Source organism: Lethenteron reissneri, chromosome 51 (assembly GCF_015708825.2).
Source record: "Lethenteron reissneri isolate LAM-NWPU_2019-01 chromosome 51, ASM1570882v1, whole genome shotgun sequence".
Lineage (NCBI taxonomy): Eukaryota > Metazoa > Chordata > Hyperoartia > Petromyzontiformes > Petromyzontidae > Lethenteron > Lethenteron reissneri.
The window spans coordinates 10,184,029-10,205,256 of NC_083829.1; the positions used below are offsets into that span (position 1 = coordinate 10,184,029).

A 21,228-nucleotide genomic window follows, 5' to 3' on the forward strand; every position below is an offset into this window, starting at 1 on the left:
ACACACCGGTGTATCGACCAGAATTGGCGATGGAACATATTGTAGAGGGATTTGTTTCAGTGGGGAATTCACTTTGCTGGCCAAGCCCCTACTTACAGAGCTTCATTTTTAGCCTGAACACCAGGCAATGCTCCAGGCAGTCTATCTCTCCCACAATTGTATTATTATGCTGATCCTATGTCCCCGTTAGGAGTCATTTTCAGTTGTAAAGGATGGATTCCACAATTTTAAATCGTCAGAACTTCCCAGCCCTCGCGAAAATTGCATGAACTTGAGCATGTATTTTAAGAGGTATTTTAATTTGAGAAAGTATGTTCAACCCAAATAATCATGCTTGGTTCAATTCCATTCGGGCTTACATAATGTAAAAATAACATACAGATTGTCACTCTGTATTAGCTTGACGGGTTCTTTTATCTTCTTGGTTCTTTCGGTAAAGTCACGTAGAAGGGAAATAATTAAATAATAACAATAAAACATTTTGAATGAATGTTTTCCAAAACGTTCTTGTCTGCTGGGCAGCATGCATTGCTTCCTGCCCACCAAGACGTGGCACCGAATAGCACGCATACATTTTTAAATAGCATATGCTTTACATAACCGTTAATACCCCCAATGCCATAAGCACATTTATCCTAATGATGCATTAACTCATTGCCCTATACAGCTGATGTATGCCACTGGGAATAATTTATGTTTGACAAAAATGACAGAAGGAAAAAAAGACTCGTATGATGTCGCTCTTGACCATCTTGCTTTTGGACTGATAATCCCTGAAGCTTTAATCACATCTGGGGGCCGCTGTCGCAGAGGTCACAACCGGGTACCCGATACCCGTACCCTACCCGATACCCGGCTACCCGTACCCGGCCAGGTACGGGTACCTGTTTGCGACCCTGGTGCGGCCGGGTACGGGTATGCCGTGAGTCACTGGTGAGTAACCGTTTGTCACTCATTTCGGGTAGGGTACGGGTAGGGAACGGGTACCCGTACCCGGCCGGGTACCTGTACCCGACCCGGTACGGGTACCCATTTGCGACCCTGGTCCGGCCGGGTACGGGTAAGGAATCAAAACCCGTTTGCGACCTTTGCGCTGTCGTCATGCTTGGCTCGCATTGTGAACGTTTGTGAGTTTTAATTCCTTCTGTGGGAAGTAAAGTTTGGTTTTTGCCCTGTCTTCAAGCGATGCGAACTTTCCACCACACTGGCGATCAAGGCTGCCAACATCGCTGAGCGGTGTCCCCATGCTCTCTTGTTGAGCGGGGAGAAACTTTGACGTCTTTCACATTTAAGTCGATTCCGTTTGGATCTGATCGGTAATGAAGCGAGCACCAAATTAACATTATTGAGGTCGGCTCATACATGTTTTAAGCCCTAATTTTAATGGTAAAAAAAAAACAATTTCTTGAAGGTTACTTAACCAGCTTCACCATGTTGATATTTGGAAAATAAATCCATCAATTTATAGGAGCATAGGTGACGCACACACAACGTGCATGCATATTTGATATTGTGACTGCTTTTTAGGGAATAAGTAATGATTTATTGCTTTTGAATGAAAAGATGGAGTAATTATGTGTTAATGTATGCTCTTTTAAACATATATAGAACAGTATATGCCATTGCTCTATATTTTGATCTTTCCTTTGACCCATTTTTAATCGATATACTTGTTTCGTTTTAGAATGAGTTGGACAAGAAGAATTTACAACTTGTGGTGAAAAGTGAGTCGGAGCATTTAATAAACGTGCAGGCACTGCATTATAGTTTTAGGCACATACGTATGATGTCACCCAATGCATTCGAGAAGGCAAGCTTCAAATGACTTGGATCACACCCTCCTCCTCACCTATGTGTGCTAGTTTTTTGTGTAACAGTCAGGAGCTGAAAATGTCATTGTAATCTTTTAATATTTGTATGTAAGTCTAGCTCAGAAACCACCACCTACCTCTCTGCATCTATGCCACAAGCATGGCTATGCATTGACCTCAATGCATTATTAAACTCCGTTGAGCAACTGATACATTTTGAACGATTGACTCGCAGGCCTTCGGCGTAACATGAAAATGAATAAACCCTGGAGGCATGACCTTGAATTGAACATCTTGAGTTTTAAGTGGCACCATTATGTTTTTCTTTTTCTTTAATCATTGTTTCATATTCAATACCTGTTGAAATAGAATGTAAAATTGTAATACAATGTCATCAAATTCGTTTCACTGAAAGTCTTAGCAAGTAAGCATCAATGGATGTGGCTGGTGATTGAAATTTAACTTCTGACCTTCTGAATGAGATTTGAATGCTCTGCCAAAGTGCTCCCCGACAGGATATACACATATATACACATACGCAAATAAAAGACTTGAATATAATATAACTAAACTTTAGTCAATGAGAATTGTCATATTTTACTTGACATTGTGTCAAGTTGACAATGATATTGACTTTTAAAAACATATTTCAAGCAAATCCAATTTTATATTTTACGTCACATGTTATTAACCCAATTTCACATTCTGTACATGGTGAGATTTTTTGATTTTAAAATTAATATTGTAAGGAAATTGCCTCCAGCATCGTGGGTGCCAGGAATCAATGCATTATTAAATGCTGTTGGATTCATTTCTAAAAACGCATGAAATATTCATCCACGTTCAGGGACTGCATGAAAGGCACTTTCAAAATCTAGTACATTAAGCTACATTACGGAAGATGGGATGGACCATTAAATTCCAACATCTCCCATGCAAAGACATTCCACAAGGACATTGGCCCAGTGATGCGATTCAAAAATGGGAGATTCTCACACCGAGAAGTGTCTATGAACCCTTATTATTAGCGTCTGTTAAATCAGTGTCCTCATGATCAAACACGATTTGGTTGTTTGTATTTTTCGTTACTGATTCTGTGCAAGGGCTGGACATTCCACATGCCCATGGCATGTGCAGTTCCTTACCCTGACCCACCTTTGATATTCCACCAGTTTGTGTGCGACAGTCAAGAGAATATTTGTTCTCATTATTTGGAAGGATTGACCTACCAACAGGACAATATACTTGCCACATTCTCTATATTAGCTGTGAATGGTGTCTTTAATAATTTATTTTTTCACATAATGAATGGAAACTTGCGAAAGCTTTATCTAATAGTTGTAGTCGTACTCGATTCAATGTTAGTCTTGGCAGTGGCGTACAAGCACAACGCTGCCAACTGACAGGAAAGTATAGTGTGCTAACCACGCTACATTTGAATTCCTGAATCGGGTGGTGGAAGGATTTAACGACGCACACACGGCCAGATAATTCCATGAGCCAACCCAAAGATCGATGAATGAACAGCAAGGGGGAATTTGTTGACCAAAAGCAGCACCGTTGACTGCCGCGTCCTTTCAGTGAAGGAATTGACGGAGGTAAGGAAAGCGATGGGTGTCCTGGAGCACTCCCTGGGGAACAAGTCCACAAGGTTGGAGGTGGTGAACAAGCAGCTGCAGGAGAGCCAAGAGATCTGCGCAGCTCTCCAGGTACACCATCCCGTCGCCTGTCGCCAACTTGCTGTCCGCGACTTAGGGCTGTCCGCGAATCGCTTGCGGAACTCTTCACGACTGCTGCATCTTTCGATTTAAAGCTGTCGTGACTGCAGGGATTCATCTTCTTGGTTCTTTCGGTAAAGTCACGTAGAAGGGAAATAATAAAATAATAAAAATAAAACATTATAAAATAATTCTCACGACGTTTCGGCCACAACGCAAGCAGCCGTCCTCAGGTGGAGAACAGGTCTGTCGGAAAGACAATGTCTGAATGAAACACCACCAGGCTTGGGGCGTATATTTAAGCTGGGTTGGAGGGGGAAGAGCGCCTTGCCAAAATAATTTTCATATTAAGAGGAATTTAGCATATTTATGGGAAATGCAGTAATGGAATTAGTACTACTTGTAAAATGCGTAGGAGGTGGGCAGGGGGTTTCAAAGTCATTATGCCCGTGCATTATGCAGGATTAGCAGCATCAAAGGGAGGGGATAGGGGTAGCATTAATAAATGGAAGGAATGTTAATAGTATGTAGCTGCAGTAACTAAACCACGTAGAAAACTAAAGTATAAACTACATAGTATTATCAGTATACTAAATATACTCTCCAATAAGCTGAGCTACTAACAGTAAGTAATACATTACAATTCTACGTCGCAAAAAATATAATATGCTTCCAGCTAAACTTTTTTCTCTTACATCACACGGGTCTACCCCGTACTATATACTGCCATAGACAAACCCAACATTAAATTATATACTGCTGCATCGAGAAGGAGAGTGAAAGTCACCAGAGAGAGAGAATGGTGATGCGAGAAAGTGATGAGATAAAGTGATCATGCACAGCATCACCATGATTTAAGCTAAGTTAATTTGTAAGCTGTTATTTAATTTTGTAATATATATTTTTATTTACTTTATGTTTATTACTCTCTGGTTCTTTCGGTAACGTTACGTAGATAGACAAAATAATGAAAGAAAACACGATGTTTCGGTCGCAACACAATTTTCATGTATTTAATAGCTTATTTATGTTTTTATTTTAATCGGCCAATATTTTCCGTAACTTTGTTATTCACGAGCAGCTCCGGAACGTGTCCCTGTATTGCAATTGAACCCTGACGACAACACAGTGGCCCATTAATGGGAGCCTGGTGTAGGTGATCGCATAGAAATTGTGTTTCATGCTGTGCATATTTAAATATAAATATGATACACTTTGTTTAAACATGATGGTGCATTGTCTTTGAGTTGTGCGCCTTTTGGTGTCATCTGGTCCAACCCATGTGAGACTAGGCTCTAAGGAAAGCTGTCTCGGGTGTGGACCAATCAACTTCAAGGACAGTGCACATTATCAGACTTGTTTTTTGTTTGCATTATGACTGCAGGTATTGTGGTCTATGCAAACATGACTCTTTGTAAAAAGGTGTCAGTTTTGTTGCTAAATAGAAGGGTAAAAAAACCAATTATCTTTGTTTAAACATGTTAGAGTTTTATGCACTATTTCTATTCATTGGGCTTCATTATTGTGTTTGCAGAAATGCGGTATCTCCCAACTGTTTTGAAACATGCACATTTTTCCACCGTTTTTTATTCCGCCAAGAAATGTGGAAATTTCCTCGAAGCCTACAAATAAGTCAAACACATTTCCTTGCAGGAATTTTTCATGATGCGATTCCAGCTTTGACAATGGTACATAATTGTGTGTAAATTATGTCACAAGTTCTTTGCTATCTATATTCCAGTAGATAATGCACTTTGGTAAATACTTTTGAAATGACCAGGCAGCTGCTGGAATAGAGTCGATGTGTCTGCGTACAAGCCCGCAAGTAACATGCCCACTAATATGCCGTTAATTCGATAATTAATGTGGCTTCAATGGGACAGTCAACCCTGCCTTGAGGGTTGCTTTCATAACTGTTATTCATTATTGGTCATTGCGAACATCGATGTGCATTATGCAGGAACAAATGAAGTTTTTTAACAAGCAGAATGCAGATGCCAAGGCAACCAAGGCTGAGCTTCAACGCCTTCGAATCAAGATGCAGAGTATGGAGAGGTATTATTTTTGTTGTAGAGCCAACGTTCATTCTTTTCAGTCTATACTCCTGAAGAGGTGGCCGGCTGGCTCAGTGGTCAGAGCATTGAGCTGGCACCATTGAGATCCTCTGTTAGAATTTAGGCCTGTGATTAAACCACGACCCTCAAGTGTAGTTAGTTGGTTGTCAAGAGCCCCGGGTCACCTGCGACCGCACAATAATACCATCGCGTGACATTCATCCTTGCACTTTGGCCAATTCTGAACGCTCAGAATGAAAATTACTGGTTGGATTCTAATGCATAAATACAGGTAGTCCCCGACTTACGATGGAGATGCGTTACGACGACCCCATCGTAAGTCGAAAATATCGTGAGTCGAAAATGGCCTAGCCTACCCAGGAGTTATAAAGAATGGTGATAATTTAGCAAAACAGAGCAATTTACAGTACTGTACTGTATAAACTATATGCGTACAGTACATCCCGGCAGCGTCCCAACGTACAGTATCGTACCTCGTACACTGCTACGTTTGCCTGCCGCGCGAAATGTAAAATATGTTACAATTTTGTCATATCGCTATCGCCATCGTAAGATCGAAATATCGTAAGTCAGACCATCGTAAGTCGGGGACTACCTGTATGACTCAGTGGCAGAGCAGGTGGGAAAGTGTTGCCCCCTTTTGTGGAAAAGAGATCACTTAAAGAGATCTCAGTGGCAGCTTTGTGATGTTTGCTTCTGTGGGGATGCACCGTTATGCGAGATCTATACGTGGACTTGATCACTTGATATGACACAATCTCACGAGTGTAATACATTTGTGAGAAAAGGTTTAAAAGATAATAATAGCAAGTCTACGCTCACTGTGTGTGTGACGATGATTTGTTGACACGTGTGTCATTGCTGTGAATGAACGTTATTGTGGGAGTTTCACTCGATGGCATTTTGTGGGTGTTACTGTAGACTCGAGAGCTTTCTTAGTGCACAAGGAGATGAGGTGAAGAGCCTGGTAGGAGATGTTGGCACGGGTGCAGTTGCTGTGGAACATCTCTCGCTCTACTGCATTTCTATGAAAAGGTACCTGATGTCATCCTCACCGTCACCTTTGTTACTGTTATGATTCTTCTTGGTTCTTTCGGTAAAGTCACGTAGAAGGGAAGTAATAAAATAATACAAATAAAACATAAAATAATTCTCACGACGTTTCGGCCACAACGCAAGCAGCCGTCCTCAGGTGAAGACCAGGTCTGTCGGGGAGACAGCGTTTGAATGAAAACGCTTGGAGCGTATATTTAAGCTGGGTTGGAAGGGGGGAAGTGCGCTTTGACAAAATAATTTGCATATCAAGCGGCATTTAGCATATTTATGTGAAATGCAGGAATGTGATTAGTACTACTTGTGAAATGCGTAGGAGGTGGGCGGGGGGTTTTCAAAGTCATATTATGCTCGTGCATTATGCAGGATTAGCAGCATCAAAGGGAGGGGATAGGGGTAGCATTAATAAAGGGAAGGAATGTTAATAGTATGTAGCTGCAGTAACTAAACAACCACGTAAAAAACTAAAGTATAAACTACATATTATCATCATTATACTAAATATACTCTCAATAAGCTGAGCTACTATGATTATTAACACGACTGGACACACACTGCTGCTTGGCACCAACGCCACTAAGATGGCAGTTTGGTGAGGGTTCAGTAGCTCGGATGTACGGTGCGAAAGAAGTTCAACATATATACAGCTCACATCAACCGTGATAATGGCCTCAAATCTGGCCATTATCAAAGCATATTTAGAAAGTAAAATATAGTAACTATCTTCTTGCTCAAACTAGCAATGGTGTGATGCTTGCCTTCATTGGCAGTCCTGAGGCATTTGTGAAGATTCAACATTTCCATGTCCAGGATCAGTCCATGCAATGATTCCTTTTGATTTCTTACAAAGCGGTGCTCATCGTATCGACCAAGGCTGGATAATAGGCTGAACGCATTCCCTACAGGACTTTAAACTCATGACCTTCTGATTGTGATTCATGCTTTCTTACCACGTTGCCACTACTGCTAAAGTCACGTGTACATTACCGTGATGTCACCTTCACAAGAGCAGGTTATTGTGCGCTGGTGTCATTAGCCAGTTTTATAAATGTTAAAATAACCATTCACGTCACATTTGCCATCATAAGAAACCCCATTTCTTAGCCTGGATTTGGGTCTGGAGGGGGGAGATTCCTTTTGGCCACATTTTTTCAAGGTGATCATTTCGCATTCACATTATGAATGAATTGGCCCTTCCTAACAATATGGCACGTAGGCTAGTGTCTGCTGTTGTAAACGTGTATTCATTTCAATGGGTAATAGTTCACGTCTTATCTAAAAAGATGTTAAACTTTAAATACGCCTTTAAACAAGGCACATTATTGTCGGTGCACGTTGAGCACGTTCCTTTAAATATTTTGCACCATTTCACACGGGAAATGGCTCATCCCGACACACATCGTTACCAACTTGGCCCGGAAACCTTCCTCGGGAGGGATAGATACAGCAGTCTCCTGACCACAAGTACCTGAGTTCAAATCCCGGTCAGAGTTGACTTAGCCCTGACATCCCTTTGGGGTATAAGAAAATGAGCTTCACATGGTGAGGCTGCTCTATTTTAAAAGAAGACAGCTGCTGTTGGGGTAACGAAAGACTGATCTCTATGGAATACAAATTTAGAATATTCATGGTTTCAGATCAGACGGTGGATGTATGCACTGCCCATTGATAAAAACAGGGCAGAATGCTTTGAATGTTTTCCATTGGTAAATTCACTATGTTCCAGGGTAAATAAAATGATTGGCATTGAGCAAAGCCAATGGTTTCATTCTAGATTTGAAGCTTTCGTGACTGCAAGGATTCATACTCTTAGCTCTTTCGGTAAAGTAAATAAAAATAAAAGAAAATAAATTAAATCACGTTTCGGAGGCAACACAAGCTTCCGTCTTCAGGTTGTATATATGTATTTATACAATCTGTATATAGTGTCGTGTCTCAGAGTTCTCTCCACTTGATACAGTAATTTTACTGTGATGGTGCCACCTGAAGACTGCAAGGATTCATACTCTTAGCTCTTTCGGTAAAGTCACGTAGGTAGAAAAGTGAAATAAAAATGAATAAAAATAAAAATCACGACGTTTCGGAGGCAACACAAGTCTCCGTCATCAGGTGGGACCGTCACAGCCAGATTTGCTGCATCAAGTGAGGGCTTGCACAATGGTTTCATCTTCGTCTGCTGACTGGCCCTGCCATAGTAATGTGGACACCAGCGCAGATGAGTGCGGCCCCCATTGGTCGATGGCAAAGAGACAGATTTCACTGACTTCACTATACTATTTAAAGATATCAGTTTAGCATTTTTTTAAGAAAGGTATTCACTGGTTGAGTATTGTAGATTATTTTGCATTCTAAAAATCAGCTGCACGAAAAAATACATTGTGATATTAACATGCAATTTATTGGCGATATAATTTAGTAAATTTAGTAAAAACTAAATTTGTTTAAAAATTTTAAGTTTATTGTTGGTACTTATTTTTTTATTATCCCAAAGTTTTTTTGTTCATGATATTAATCGTTTTGAATGTTTGGCTGTGCATAGATATGAAGGAAACTTTAAATAATGCAATTATTTCTCAGTGAGAGCTAGATGTGGTTGATGTTGCTACGTTTATAAATTAGCAATTTTAAACGAGCAATAATTGCATTTGTGTTTCCAAATATCAAGGTCTGTAGGATATAATATTTAGCATATGCTAAATGTATAACTGTTACCAAAGAATGAATGCCATATTCTTTGATATTTAGACATTACTTTATATTTAATCATCCCGTGTGCTTTATTTGATGTTCATGGGAAGATGTAATACAAAAAAAAATATTTTCTATCTACGTGACTTTACCGAAAGAACCAAAGAGTATGGATTCCTGCAGTCACGAAAGCTTCAAATCTAGATTTGGCGTGTATCATATTGTGTTTTTTTAATTAATTTGCTAAATGCTTTTCCTTAGGGAGTACGACAAACTGAAAGATAATCTCAAATTGGTGGTAGAAGAAAAGGATCGAATCCAAAGGGAGCGTCTTTCATTCCAAAATCTGGTAAGAAGCTGGCTGCTGCTCTTAAGTGTGAACAGGACCTGATGGCCAATTGTGTTGGATGCCACAACACCTCGCTGTCACTTAAAAGCACCGCACAATCTGCATTTACATCATCCTGGTCGCCAGCTTGCTGATAACGCACGGTTAGACAACGTCCAACATGCACCCCGTGTTTCAGTTTTCAGTTTAATTTATTAGGATTTGCCCTGTGAGCCATTCCGCTCTTGATTTGGGTTCAACCGCAACAAACAATAAAATTACAAGATACACCTAAAATTCATTGTACACAAATCTGAACATCATGTACGTAAACAATAAAATCCTAGAGAAAAAGCACAACCCGTCCATGCTGCGTACAGAAAGTGCAAAAAAATCAATTTCGATGTTTGATCCCAATAACAATGATAATACAATACAGATATTTAAAAAAAAAGTATATATCTATACTAAATAAAAAAAATCTGGCTAAACCAAGCCCCTCTAAAACTTACTAAAACAATGCTATATAAACAACGTAACACTATGAGACATCTCCTTTACCAGTGGCAAAATATAGTAGTAGGTTTTAACCCTTTTAACTGGTACAAAAACTGACACCTTTATACAAGGCATCATGTTTGCAATAACCACAACACAAGCAGTCAAAATTCAAACAAAAAGAAACAACTCTGATAATGATGTGCACTGTCCTTGAAGTTGATTGGTCCACACCCGAGACAGCTTTTTTTAGAGCCCAGTCTCACATGGTGTTGGACCAGATGATGCCAAAAGGCGCACAACTCAACGACAGCGCATTATCAGAATATTGAGAGCTCGGGGTAAGCATTTACACTGAGACATCTCCTTTACCAGTGGCAAAATATAGTAGTAGATGCCTTGTATAAAGGTGTCAGTTTTTGTACCAGTTGAAAGGGTAAAAACCTACTACAACAACGTAACAGTTTTCCCAACAACTGTGATTAAAAGTTTACAATAGCGACACATCACTAAACCTAGCATCCTTCGCGAGCTGCGTAAGTTAATCCATAACAGCCGGATTAACAATAGCAGTAGCAGCGCACACACGTTGAAGCTTTCTATCTGGCAAGGTAAAATTCCTACATCGCTCCACCAATGTCAATAAATGAGTGTTCATTTGAGAGCCTTTAATGAAAAAAAAAACTATTTTATGATAATGAATTTTATTTGATTCCAAGGATATTAATTGCGATTCCAGGCTAGGAATCATGACGATCGTCAGACTCGAAAAAGCACTCGCCCATCGTGAACTTGTGTGGGTGGTATTGTGGGTTTCCCCATAACACTGCATAGAAATAAAAAAATGCATTTAATGCGGTCATTTTGTATTGTTTGATATTGTGTTGTTCTCGCATGTCTTGTTATCCAGCTGCAGAGAACATCCAGCAAGTTAGAACAGACAGAGGAGCACCTGAAGGTCACCAAGGAAGACATCCAACAAGCAGACAAGGAAAATCTGGTACTCCCTGGCATAGCTGTGTAATATAAGAATCCTTTCACGTAAAATTGCTTCCGTGCTAAAACTAGAATAGGCCGGTGCTAATCTTGGAGTGACGCTGAACCACTTTTCCATTGTAGGAGGCCAGTCCCTCTGTAGGAAATCGCCGAGTACAGAGAACCCTTCACATTTGCGGGTTTTATAATCGTGGTTTTTTTGCATATTCGCGACGAAATTATCCGAGTGCTATTTGAAACGCCTGGAGGGTTCTCTTTTCAATATTCGGGGCCGTAGCACGCTGCTAACCATCGAGAAAGTGACCCACTTACCTTTCCTACACTTTGCACTCTGTATTGTTGTTTGTTGTAGCGTTCTGCAGCGGTGCTAATCGCGTAGTGACACTGAACCCCACTTGCCCATGGTAGGAGGCCAATTTCTCCATAGGCAATCACCGAGTCCAGCAAATCCTTCCTATTCGCGGGTTTTACCATCGCAGTTTTTTGCTTATTTGCCACAGTTATTGGAGTGATATTTGACGTTCCTGGAGTTGTGTTTTTCTATATTCAGGGCCCTGTCCGCAGGGTGCTACTCGACAAGAAAGCGATTTGATTACCTTTCCTATGCCTTTGCACTCCTGTTGTGTTTTTGGTACTGTTTGTTGTTGCAACGTTCTGACCTGCCCCCCCCCCTACTTGGACATTTGTGATAAAGAGCTTTGTGGCCCATCGGATTCCTCGAGCAGTATAATTTAATATTCTGATTCTCAGTCCACCATCGTGCTCCACATTGTTTACACGCGGAGTGCTTTCCTTGACGATTTTTTTGGAATTGCGTACCGTGTGAGCATTCGTTTGTTCGTGAAAAATAGGGATAGGTTTTACCCTTTCTGGCAATAAAACAGGACGTGTTAAGATGTTCAAACACCAAATGGGATACCTTCTTGAAGGAATCAAGTCTGCATTAATATTGGTAGGAACCTCCTGGTTACACCAGCCAACAGGAGATTATTGTGTCCGTCGTGCAGGGAGGGGCTGGGTGGGGAGGGTGGGGCTGGGTGGGGAGGGGAGGTTGGGGAGAGGCTGGGTTGGGAGGGGTGGGGCTGGGTGGGGAGGGGCTGGTCACCCCGTGGTGCCCTTATAAAACTCAGCGTTTAACCTACTCACGCCGGCTTGTGCCCGCCCTCACAGTCGGGCATATTTGCGGAATACACCACGCCGCCGTTGACCCTGGCCATTGACCGAGCAACCCAACGTTCCTACCAGCTCCCTCTGCAGGAATGTGTTTTATAAGTGCACGCAAAAGTCCCAGCTAATCCCTGATGGTGATTTGACCTCCGAACCTTTCGATTGCGAGTCCATTTCGGTAACTACCTTCCGATCCATTGAGATGTAGAGTGTGAGTGCATGCAAAATGCAACCTTTGTCACGTTGCATTTACTCGGCATAGATTTGCTCACCTTCCTGTGTGGTGGCTCTTTGTGAGGCCTCAATTAATCAAGCCACCTGTCACCACCGCGATCCATCACAATTCTTCCGCTTACCTGCGTGGGTAGGAAAGATCGTCTGTGCCCCCGTGCGTAACCCTATCAATCACGGCGTGAAAGATTTCCTGTCAAAACATGTCACCGGCCACCCGGCACTAACTCATTATCGGGGACCAAGCAGGCATGAGTAAGTCGTCAAGGGAACATGGCAAAGCACGCGTTACGACTTGTGACAGAGCGCACACGTCTTAACGCATGCAAGACCCACTGAGCTACATAGCTCTTTTTTTGAAATGTGACCTGGCCACAAATGATAGCGCATCTAAGTATCTTGTCATGTGGAAATTAATGGCAGCTAAATGTTCTTGAAGGCATGTTTCTAAATGTGAAGGGAAAAACCGGAGGACCTGGAGAAAAATGGACGCACCCATTTAATCTGCTCGCTTAACATATTCACCCAATCCCTTACTCGCAAACTCACGAATCCACTCAGTGATGCACTCACTCATGTGCTCAGCCACTCCCTCACCGTTTGTGTGGCGTTGGCCAATATATGTGGAACTCGTTGCTGGCCACTGTCTGAAATTTGTCACAAACTGAGCCAGTTCCGCAGTAGACTCAAGATGGACATGTTCTGTAAAGCCTACAAAGCAAACCCACGGGGCATTGATGATATCTTTTTTGCTCTAAGGATTGCACTTATACCAAATGCGGCAACGTGTCTTTTCGGTTCATTTATGAATATTTGTCAATGATTATTCTCATTTTGAGCTGACATACTTAGTCTTGATTTGTCCTTTCAGTTTTCCTCGTGTCTGATGTAATTCCTAGTTTCTAAATTCTTCCTATCTGTGTTTTGTAGTGCACACTGCGTGCGAGCGGTGCGCCCGCATGCTGTTAAACGGGGAAATGTGTGCTCTGGATGCCGCACCAACCCCTGCGTGATTTATATTTGGTGGCTGTGCACCACACACGGTGCTCAACTTGTACGCTGATCTGCACGCTTGTTCTCCTTCTCTGTGCGCCCTGTTGCGCTCGCCCTGCTCCCGCTATGCCGCCCGGTGGCAACACAAAACCCGGCTGCTGCGTTGGTGTTGCCGGCGCTGTGCGCGACTCCACATAACACGCACTCGTTCAACGTGTCAGTCACATCTCTCTGTGCATTACTGGTGACGCGCTGTCGACGACGACACGCAAGCCAACGGAGTAACCTTTCGCATTGGTCATGACGTTGCACAGAAAAGTTTTGCCTTCAAAGTGGCTCAGTCCTCAAACAAGCATATGCCTTCCTGGGCTAGTGCTAGAAATGCCATATTCAAATAATACTCTTATATAAGCGCACAACTTTATCTGTGATGAACGCTGCACTTTTCGTCGTTTTCATGCAGGGGGCGCTGCAAACCTGCGCGCCCCCTGCATGAACGACGGAGGCGCAGGGACAGACGCTCGATTACGTGGGAATCGATCTCTTGACGGCGGTCTTCTCGTACAGCCAGCAGCTCTGTGTCGCCTTATCTCGATCCCGCAATCCCAAACGGGTGAAAGTCCGCACCGAACCTAACCCCCAGCAAGGCCACTTACTTAACGACGAGAGAAAATTCACACGAAATGTCCTTTTCAATTAAGTCTTCCAGATGTAAAATGATATAAGCTTTTAGTGAAGAAGTAAAATTATCTAATTCAAAACGTAATACAGTTCAAAGATGTGTCATTTTAAAACTTCAAAACGGAGCATCGGGTGCTTGCGTGAATGCGTCGTTCGTGTGCCATTTATTTTGTGACTTTCCTGGCCGAAGGCCGTCAATGGTTGTGAGGGGCACTGCAGGCGCCCCCGAACAACCCCTAGTCTATATACACACACACACACACACCGGACAACTGCCGTGTAAAGTTAAACACATGTTACTTGTCTCCTTTCTCAAATGAGCTATAGGGAAGTGGTCATCTCCACCGTTTGCTTCCGAGCCAGCGGTGGGAATTTCCTGGTGTTCACTGTGGGGACCAGTCTCTCCAGAGGACATCGGCTCTTGACTTGCCACGAAGCGGTTTAACATTTAAAATTTTTAATTGTCAATCCTTGAAGGATGACGGGCAGACGACACCCTCCCAACAGTGCTCGAACCACACAGCACCGTTTGTGAATTGCCCCCAACAAAACATGAAATTCACCCAGTTCTCCATTGTGAAAACGGCACATCTATCGCAACTGGCTTTATCGGCGATGCATTGATGAGCTTTTCTCTTTCGCCCTCGGTTCATGTTATTTGGGGGAAAAATGGTGCCTTATTGAATAAAATAATAATGGCCATTATGGGTGTCACATAATGACGTGGAATGAAATTAATTGCCCTTCACACAATTCGAAGGATTGTGACAATTTGGGGTCACGATTCAATTCAAGAATGGAATTTTTTTTTGCCATCGCAATGCTTCTGGAATTTTTGAGGCTGCAGGCTTCATTGCAAAGCAGTCACGTACAACACACACATCGAAATAATTGATTCATAAATGCATGATTCGATGCGTGCATCACGAGCACAAGAATAAATGTCGGTTAATGAATGCAGTTATCGTGCCTGATGATCGATTAATCTTTTCTAATAATTACCCAGCACAACTTATCTTGTTTTCCCTGCACCCCTCAGTGTGGTCTCCGCTCTTGATGTTGTCGGACAATTCGATCTGTTTATGCTCGCCCACCGGTGTATGTGTCCTCCCTTGTAGAGCCTTAAGAAGAAGGTGGATTTCCTGCAGAAGGCCCTCAGTTCACCATGCCGAGCTAATGAAGCCATCACCCGGCTCATACAGGAAAGGTGAGTAATGGACCAGGTACAAGGACAAAGATTTTTCGCGCAACTGGCGTTAGGTAGCACCTATGAAGGTCGGCACGGCACATAAGGGGGTTGGGTGGTCAGCACCACGCTTGACGGCCGTTGTCTTCCCAGTGGCGATGTTTACACACCTGAACCAACTCGAGTCGACCTAGGGGAGGCCCAGGACCGGTTCAGATAATCGTCACTGGTGCTGGTGGCCGTGAGCGGGAATCTTATATTGTTGTTGCTGTAACCCAAGCCACCCTTGGAATAGAAGCAATGTTTTACGTGTCTCAGTGGATTTATTTCATCCGATTAAACAGGATACAATAACACACACCATTTACTACTTACATAGAACCACTTACTTTACTGGCCACGGGGATATGATGAGTTTATGGGGTGAGTCGGCTCCTGACCATGATGTGTGTTCTGTGCTGCGCTGATTATTTGAAGTCTCAACCCCTGGCATTGGTTAACGTGCAGTTGGTTGTTCCATATGTGCAATCTGTCCCAGGCTAGTGACCTAAAGTGAGTTTGTGGAGCCACCTTGTGGTAGCTCTTGAAATAACCTGACGGGATATTTAATGCAAAGTGGAACAGGCTCAAAATAGCACTCGTGCAGTTTGATCAACGAGAGCAGATGGCACCATACATTTGGTATTTATGACAAGAGATTAAACACTTTTGAGGGGGGGTCGGACAGCTTATAATTTAGCAGCGCACAGATGTGTGCATTGAATGTATAAGAGCTCTCGGCCCTGACCACCAGCTTAAAAGAACTGAATGAATGTCGCCGAGACCAATTCAGAGTTGAGAAAATGTGGCCATCCCAACAGGAAGCGTTGTAACAAAAATGCACAACTGTAGTCCGTTTTTTATCATTTCGACTCGTCAGTCGGAGTACAGTTTGCTGCTGCCATATGCCTCTGGGAGCCCCATATATGGAGAGGCCTTGTACATGATTTGGTACCCTGTTAGCACTTGCCCCAGGGTAATGATAATTTATATCTGTAATTGAAGATAATTTATCACAAATAGCCATGAATGTAGACTTGGAAACAAACAGCTTTCACAACACACTTTGGTGCGTGTTGAGAATGGCTTCCTGAATTCAGTTCAGCTATTTGCAAAAAGTTGTAGCCTTTTGGTGGCTTGGTAACTTGTTATTTCCTTCCTCAAAGCGTTGACCCAGTTTCGGAGTTCAAATCCCAGACACCCACTGGATATTAAACACACACTCATGTTTTGCACATGTGGTGTTCTTTGTGCAACAATCTTTCACTGGAAGCAATTTTAATTTCGTCATCCGTGCTAATTGCTTCTCGCAACGATGGTCACGCAAATGTGTTTGCTGAATTCAGACCCCACCGCCTTAGTGGGGCTCGCTGTAAGCGGCCGCATCCCTCTGCAATGTCACGAGTTCAGATCCGAGTCTGGGTTCGACTCGGGGGGGCCCCATCCTTCTCACGGTGGATTAAACAAATGCCCTGCCTGAGAGAAGCCAACCGGGGTTGTCTTAGGGAGAGACTGGCTCTTGCCCAGAGGTCGCAATCGGGTACCCGATACCCGTACCCTACCCGATACCCGGCTACCCGTACCCGGCCGGGTACGGGTACCGTTTGCGACCCTGGTGCGGCCGGGTACAGGTACGGGTAGACCGTGAGTCACCGGTGAGTAACCGTTTGTCACTCATTTCCCAACGTCTTGTCTCTTCTCACAATTCAAGTTCCTAGAATCAACCCACCCACGTCTGCAACATGGCTTCATCCCAGAGGTCGCAATCGGGTACCCGTACCCTACCTGATACCCGGCTGGGTACGGGTAGCCGGGTATCGGGAAGGGTACGGGTATCTGTTTGCGACCCTGGTGCGGCCGGGTACGGGTAAGGAATCAAAACCCGTTTGCGACCTCTGCTCTTGCCCCTTCACGAATGTCGGTATCGCCGCTGCTGGCTTTTAGGGGCCACCATCGGAGGTGAACACGGTCCAAGCCTCGTGAGAGCAGCGGGGAACCACTTGGACATTGACGATGTTCTTCACTCTAATGGGCTTGAAGAGCTTTTTTGAGTCTATATAGGGGTGCTGCGTTCAATTAGGTTTTGGAACAATGCAGAGGAAATTCGATTTCTTAAGCGTCTTAATGTGACCGCGTACCAAGATGATGTACAGGGAGTGAGGCTCTTGTATGTGCCTTTGGGCTTGTGATAGAGGAAGGATTATTTTAAGAAGCCAACGTGGTGATTTTTGTTTGGTGAAGAGCAGGCTAGTACATGTCAGAGAGGAAAAGAAGACTTCAATATCAGAGCTCACGCTCAAATATGGTACAAAATTGTTCACGGGACTGATGGGCTATTGTGTGACGTTTGAATGAATGGCACCACATGCATAGGTTGGAAGACGGGTGGAATGATGCATGCACGAATATATGAGTAGATTGGTGGATGATGAAGGAAGATGAGCTAGTCCAAAATGTAAATGTTCAATATTAGTACATGACCATTAAGGGTAACAGGTAGGGGGCAATGTTGCTGTGTGTAATCCTAATTGAGTAATTTACAGGTAATTTTTCAACATTGGGATTTTCTTTTTGCCAGCACCATTTACATTGACTGGGATGTTTTGTTTGTTCTTTAGCTATGATAGGAAACCGGAGAACCCAGACAAACCCCATGCAGAACAGGGGGTGAATATGCACAGTCCATACTCTTAGGTTTTTTCGGTAAAGTCACCAAAAAAAACCTAAGAGTGTGAATCCTTGCAGTCACGAAAGCTTCAAATCTAGAATGCACAGTGCACACAGAAAGGCATCCAGGTCATGAATCGAACCCAGGCACTTCTTTGTGCGAGCCACTTGTGTTACCACTGCGCCACCCCTGCCACCCTGTAGAGCGAAATCTAGTCGGTCATGAGCAGAGGAAGAGAAGAACCACTGTGATGCTGTGTCGGTTCTGCATACATGCAGTAGATAAGGCGATTGGTTGATTGATTGATGGTTGGGTTGGACCATGTGACGTGCAGCCCAGCGCCACTGGAGCTGCGGAGGCCAGAAAGGGGGCAGTTCGTGCACCTCGACCTGGACGGATTCTACAGCCCGGACACGCCGGAGCCGCCTCCCCAGCCAGGCACCTCCGCGGGCGGCCCTGCCAAGCGCAAGCAAACCGACGGCTTGGCCAACCAGTACGGCCTCCACCACACGCACACAAAGATCCCCCGTACAGCCTTAACAGACTGTAGGAGCAAGTGCTGTTGGCGAGCACCTATGAAGGCCGGAACGGTACACGAGGGGGTGGGTGGCCAGCACCACGCCCGACCGCCTTTGTCTCCCTAGTGGCGATGTTTACACACCGCACCAGGTACTCATTTCAGGCTGAGTCGACCTAGGGGAGGCCCAGGACCGGTTCAGATAATCGTCACTGGTGTTGGCCGTGAGCGGGAATCGAACCTGGGTCACCAGGTTCATAGCGCAGCGCGCTAACCGCTACACTACCGCTCCCCACACACATACATACACACACTCGTGTGTTTGCGTGCACATACATGTTCTCTCCCCGTGGTCTTGTGGATTTTTCTCCGGGTCCTCCGGCTTTTCCCTCCATATTTAAAATCAATATCACGCGTTTAGAGTAATTAGCCCCTTTGTTGAGCTATCATTTGTGCAGGAAGTACGCCATCAGGAGGAGGCTGCAAGGTGGGCCAAGGCAGTCTCTCTTGCCAAACAAGGACAGTGGACTCGATGGGACAGTGTGGAGAAGAGGAAGATCAGCTGGAAGGATCTGTGGGCCACGGAAGCGAGGCGGTTGAGCTTCTCCATCAGAGCAACATATGACATCCTTCCAACACCAGTTAATCTTCACCAATGGTATGGTGAAGATCCGGACTGTGCCCTCTGTTCCATGCCAGCCAACCTCAGGCACATTCTCACAGGGTTTAAAACAAGCCTCACCCAAGGACGCTACACTTGGCGTCACAACCAAGTCCTTAAAAACCTTGCGTCCGCCCTGGAGGACAAGCGAGCTGCCACCAACTCCCTACCACCCCCAGCAGCATCACACCCCTTACGGACGACCTTTGTCCGCGAAGGGGCTAAACCACCGAAGAGCGGCTCTACACCAATAGAGCGAGACCAGCTGCGCTTGGCCCGCGACTGGAAAATGCTAGCTGACATTGGCCGGCAACTTGTGTTTCCTCCGGAGATCGCAACCACCACCCTAAGACCTGACGTGGTGCTCTGGTCCCGTTCGCTCAAGAAGGTCTTCATCATTGAGCTCACAGTACCCTGGGAGGACTCAGTAGATGAGGCTTATGAGCGAAAACATCTGCGCTATGCCGATCTAGCTGCCGAAGCACGGCATCATGGCTGGAACACAGAAGTCCGACCAGTGGAGGTGGGCTGCAGAGGTTTTGTGGCAACATCTACAACCAGACTGCTTAGAGACCTGGGGATTAAGGGCCAGAGCCAGCGTTCGGCAATCAAAGCTGTATCGGAGGCGGCAGAAGGCAGCAGTCAGTGGCTCTGGATGAAGAGGAAAGACCCCAGCTGGGCCCCAAAGTGAGAGGGCCAGGAGGTATGCAGTCAACAATGCTTGACTCAGGGAGTAGGACGCCCCTGCCATGCATAGTCCCATGGGATGTTGGCTACCAACAACAAGGCAACTCCTATGACTAATTGGGAATGGGACGCAAGCGTAGGATTGATCACCCTGTCGCTGGCCGCCTTTGGGGAGGGTGTATAGTATGAAAGGCCGAAACACCCTAGGAACCAAAGGGTCACTACTGACGATGCGCTCCCCAAATTTCACCAGGCTCACTGTTCATGAACTCTTGGATGTGCTTGCACAAAGGATAGTAACATCTCATCCTGTGTTCTTTGGAATATGTGATCAGGTCCTTTATGAAGACGAGCTGTATGGCTCGGTGGGCCTTACCTGGTAAAACATTTTTTAATGAGATGAGATGGCGAAATGGACTGACGATTGTACGTTTGTAGGAGTAGATGGCTGGATGGAGTCGATGGGCAGGTAGAAGGGTGGATGAGTCAACGAGAATGGATTGCCGATGATAGGAGGTTAAGCTGCGTTGCCATTGTGGATGTTAAAAGATGATGTGAATCTTTCCGCAGGAAGATGCTTCTTCATGACAGGTGCTGTGTCTCGATACTTCTTCAGAGAAATTAGCCACACTTGACCAAAAAACAGACAAAGATCCCCCCTCATGTAGCCTTCACAGACTGTTGGGGCAAGGGCTGATCGCGAACAGCACCTATGAAGGCCGACGCGGCACACGAGGGTGTGGGTGGCCAGCACCGCACCTGGCCACCTTTGTATCCGCAATGCTGATGTTTACACACAGAACCTGGTACTCATTTGAAGCTAGATCGACCTTGGAGGGGAGGCCCGGGACTGGTAATGGTCACTGACGTTGGCCGTAAGTGGAAATCGAACTTGTTAGCAGCATAGTGAGCTAGCTGCTACATATATACTGCCTCCAACATTCACACATGCACATGCAACAGTGTACACATATCCGCGCCTGCAAGCAGGTGTGTGCACGAGCGCACTTGCGCAAGTGTACATGTGTGTATACATCTAACCGCTAAGGCAAAGAACCTTTAACAGACTGCTGAGGCAAGTGCTGTTAGCGAGCGCATGGAATTTTCGCTAAGCTGGATTCACAATAGAATTGCAACAGAAACCCATCCAGTTATCTCTGTTAGAATCACACTTTTTACGTGGGAATAGAAATGGACAATTCGAATTTAGGGTTGAAACATGGGATTTGAA

At 44.4% G+C, this 21,228-nt stretch overlaps 1 protein-coding gene across 1 annotated transcript in view; it reads left to right on the top strand.

Moving 5' to 3' along the window:
* The window catches only part of LOC133355584 (E3 ubiquitin-protein ligase TRAIP-like), a 51,557-nt gene that overhangs the window by 15,495 nt on the left and 14,834 nt on the right, over nt 1-21,228 (top strand). Inside the window, exons 5-12 of the mRNA XM_061572929.1 lie at nt 1,685-1,724; nt 3,393-3,520; nt 5,490-5,584; nt 6,526-6,639; nt 9,607-9,694; nt 11,082-11,171; nt 15,358-15,446; nt 18,467-18,625. Of these exons, the coding sequence (XP_061428913.1) occupies nt 1,685-1,724; nt 3,393-3,520; nt 5,490-5,584; nt 6,526-6,639; nt 9,607-9,694; nt 11,082-11,171; nt 15,358-15,446; nt 18,467-18,625 (803 nt within the window). The remainder of the gene's footprint in view (nt 1-1,684; nt 1,725-3,392; nt 3,521-5,489; nt 5,585-6,525; nt 6,640-9,606; nt 9,695-11,081; nt 11,172-15,357; nt 15,447-18,466; nt 18,626-21,228) is intronic.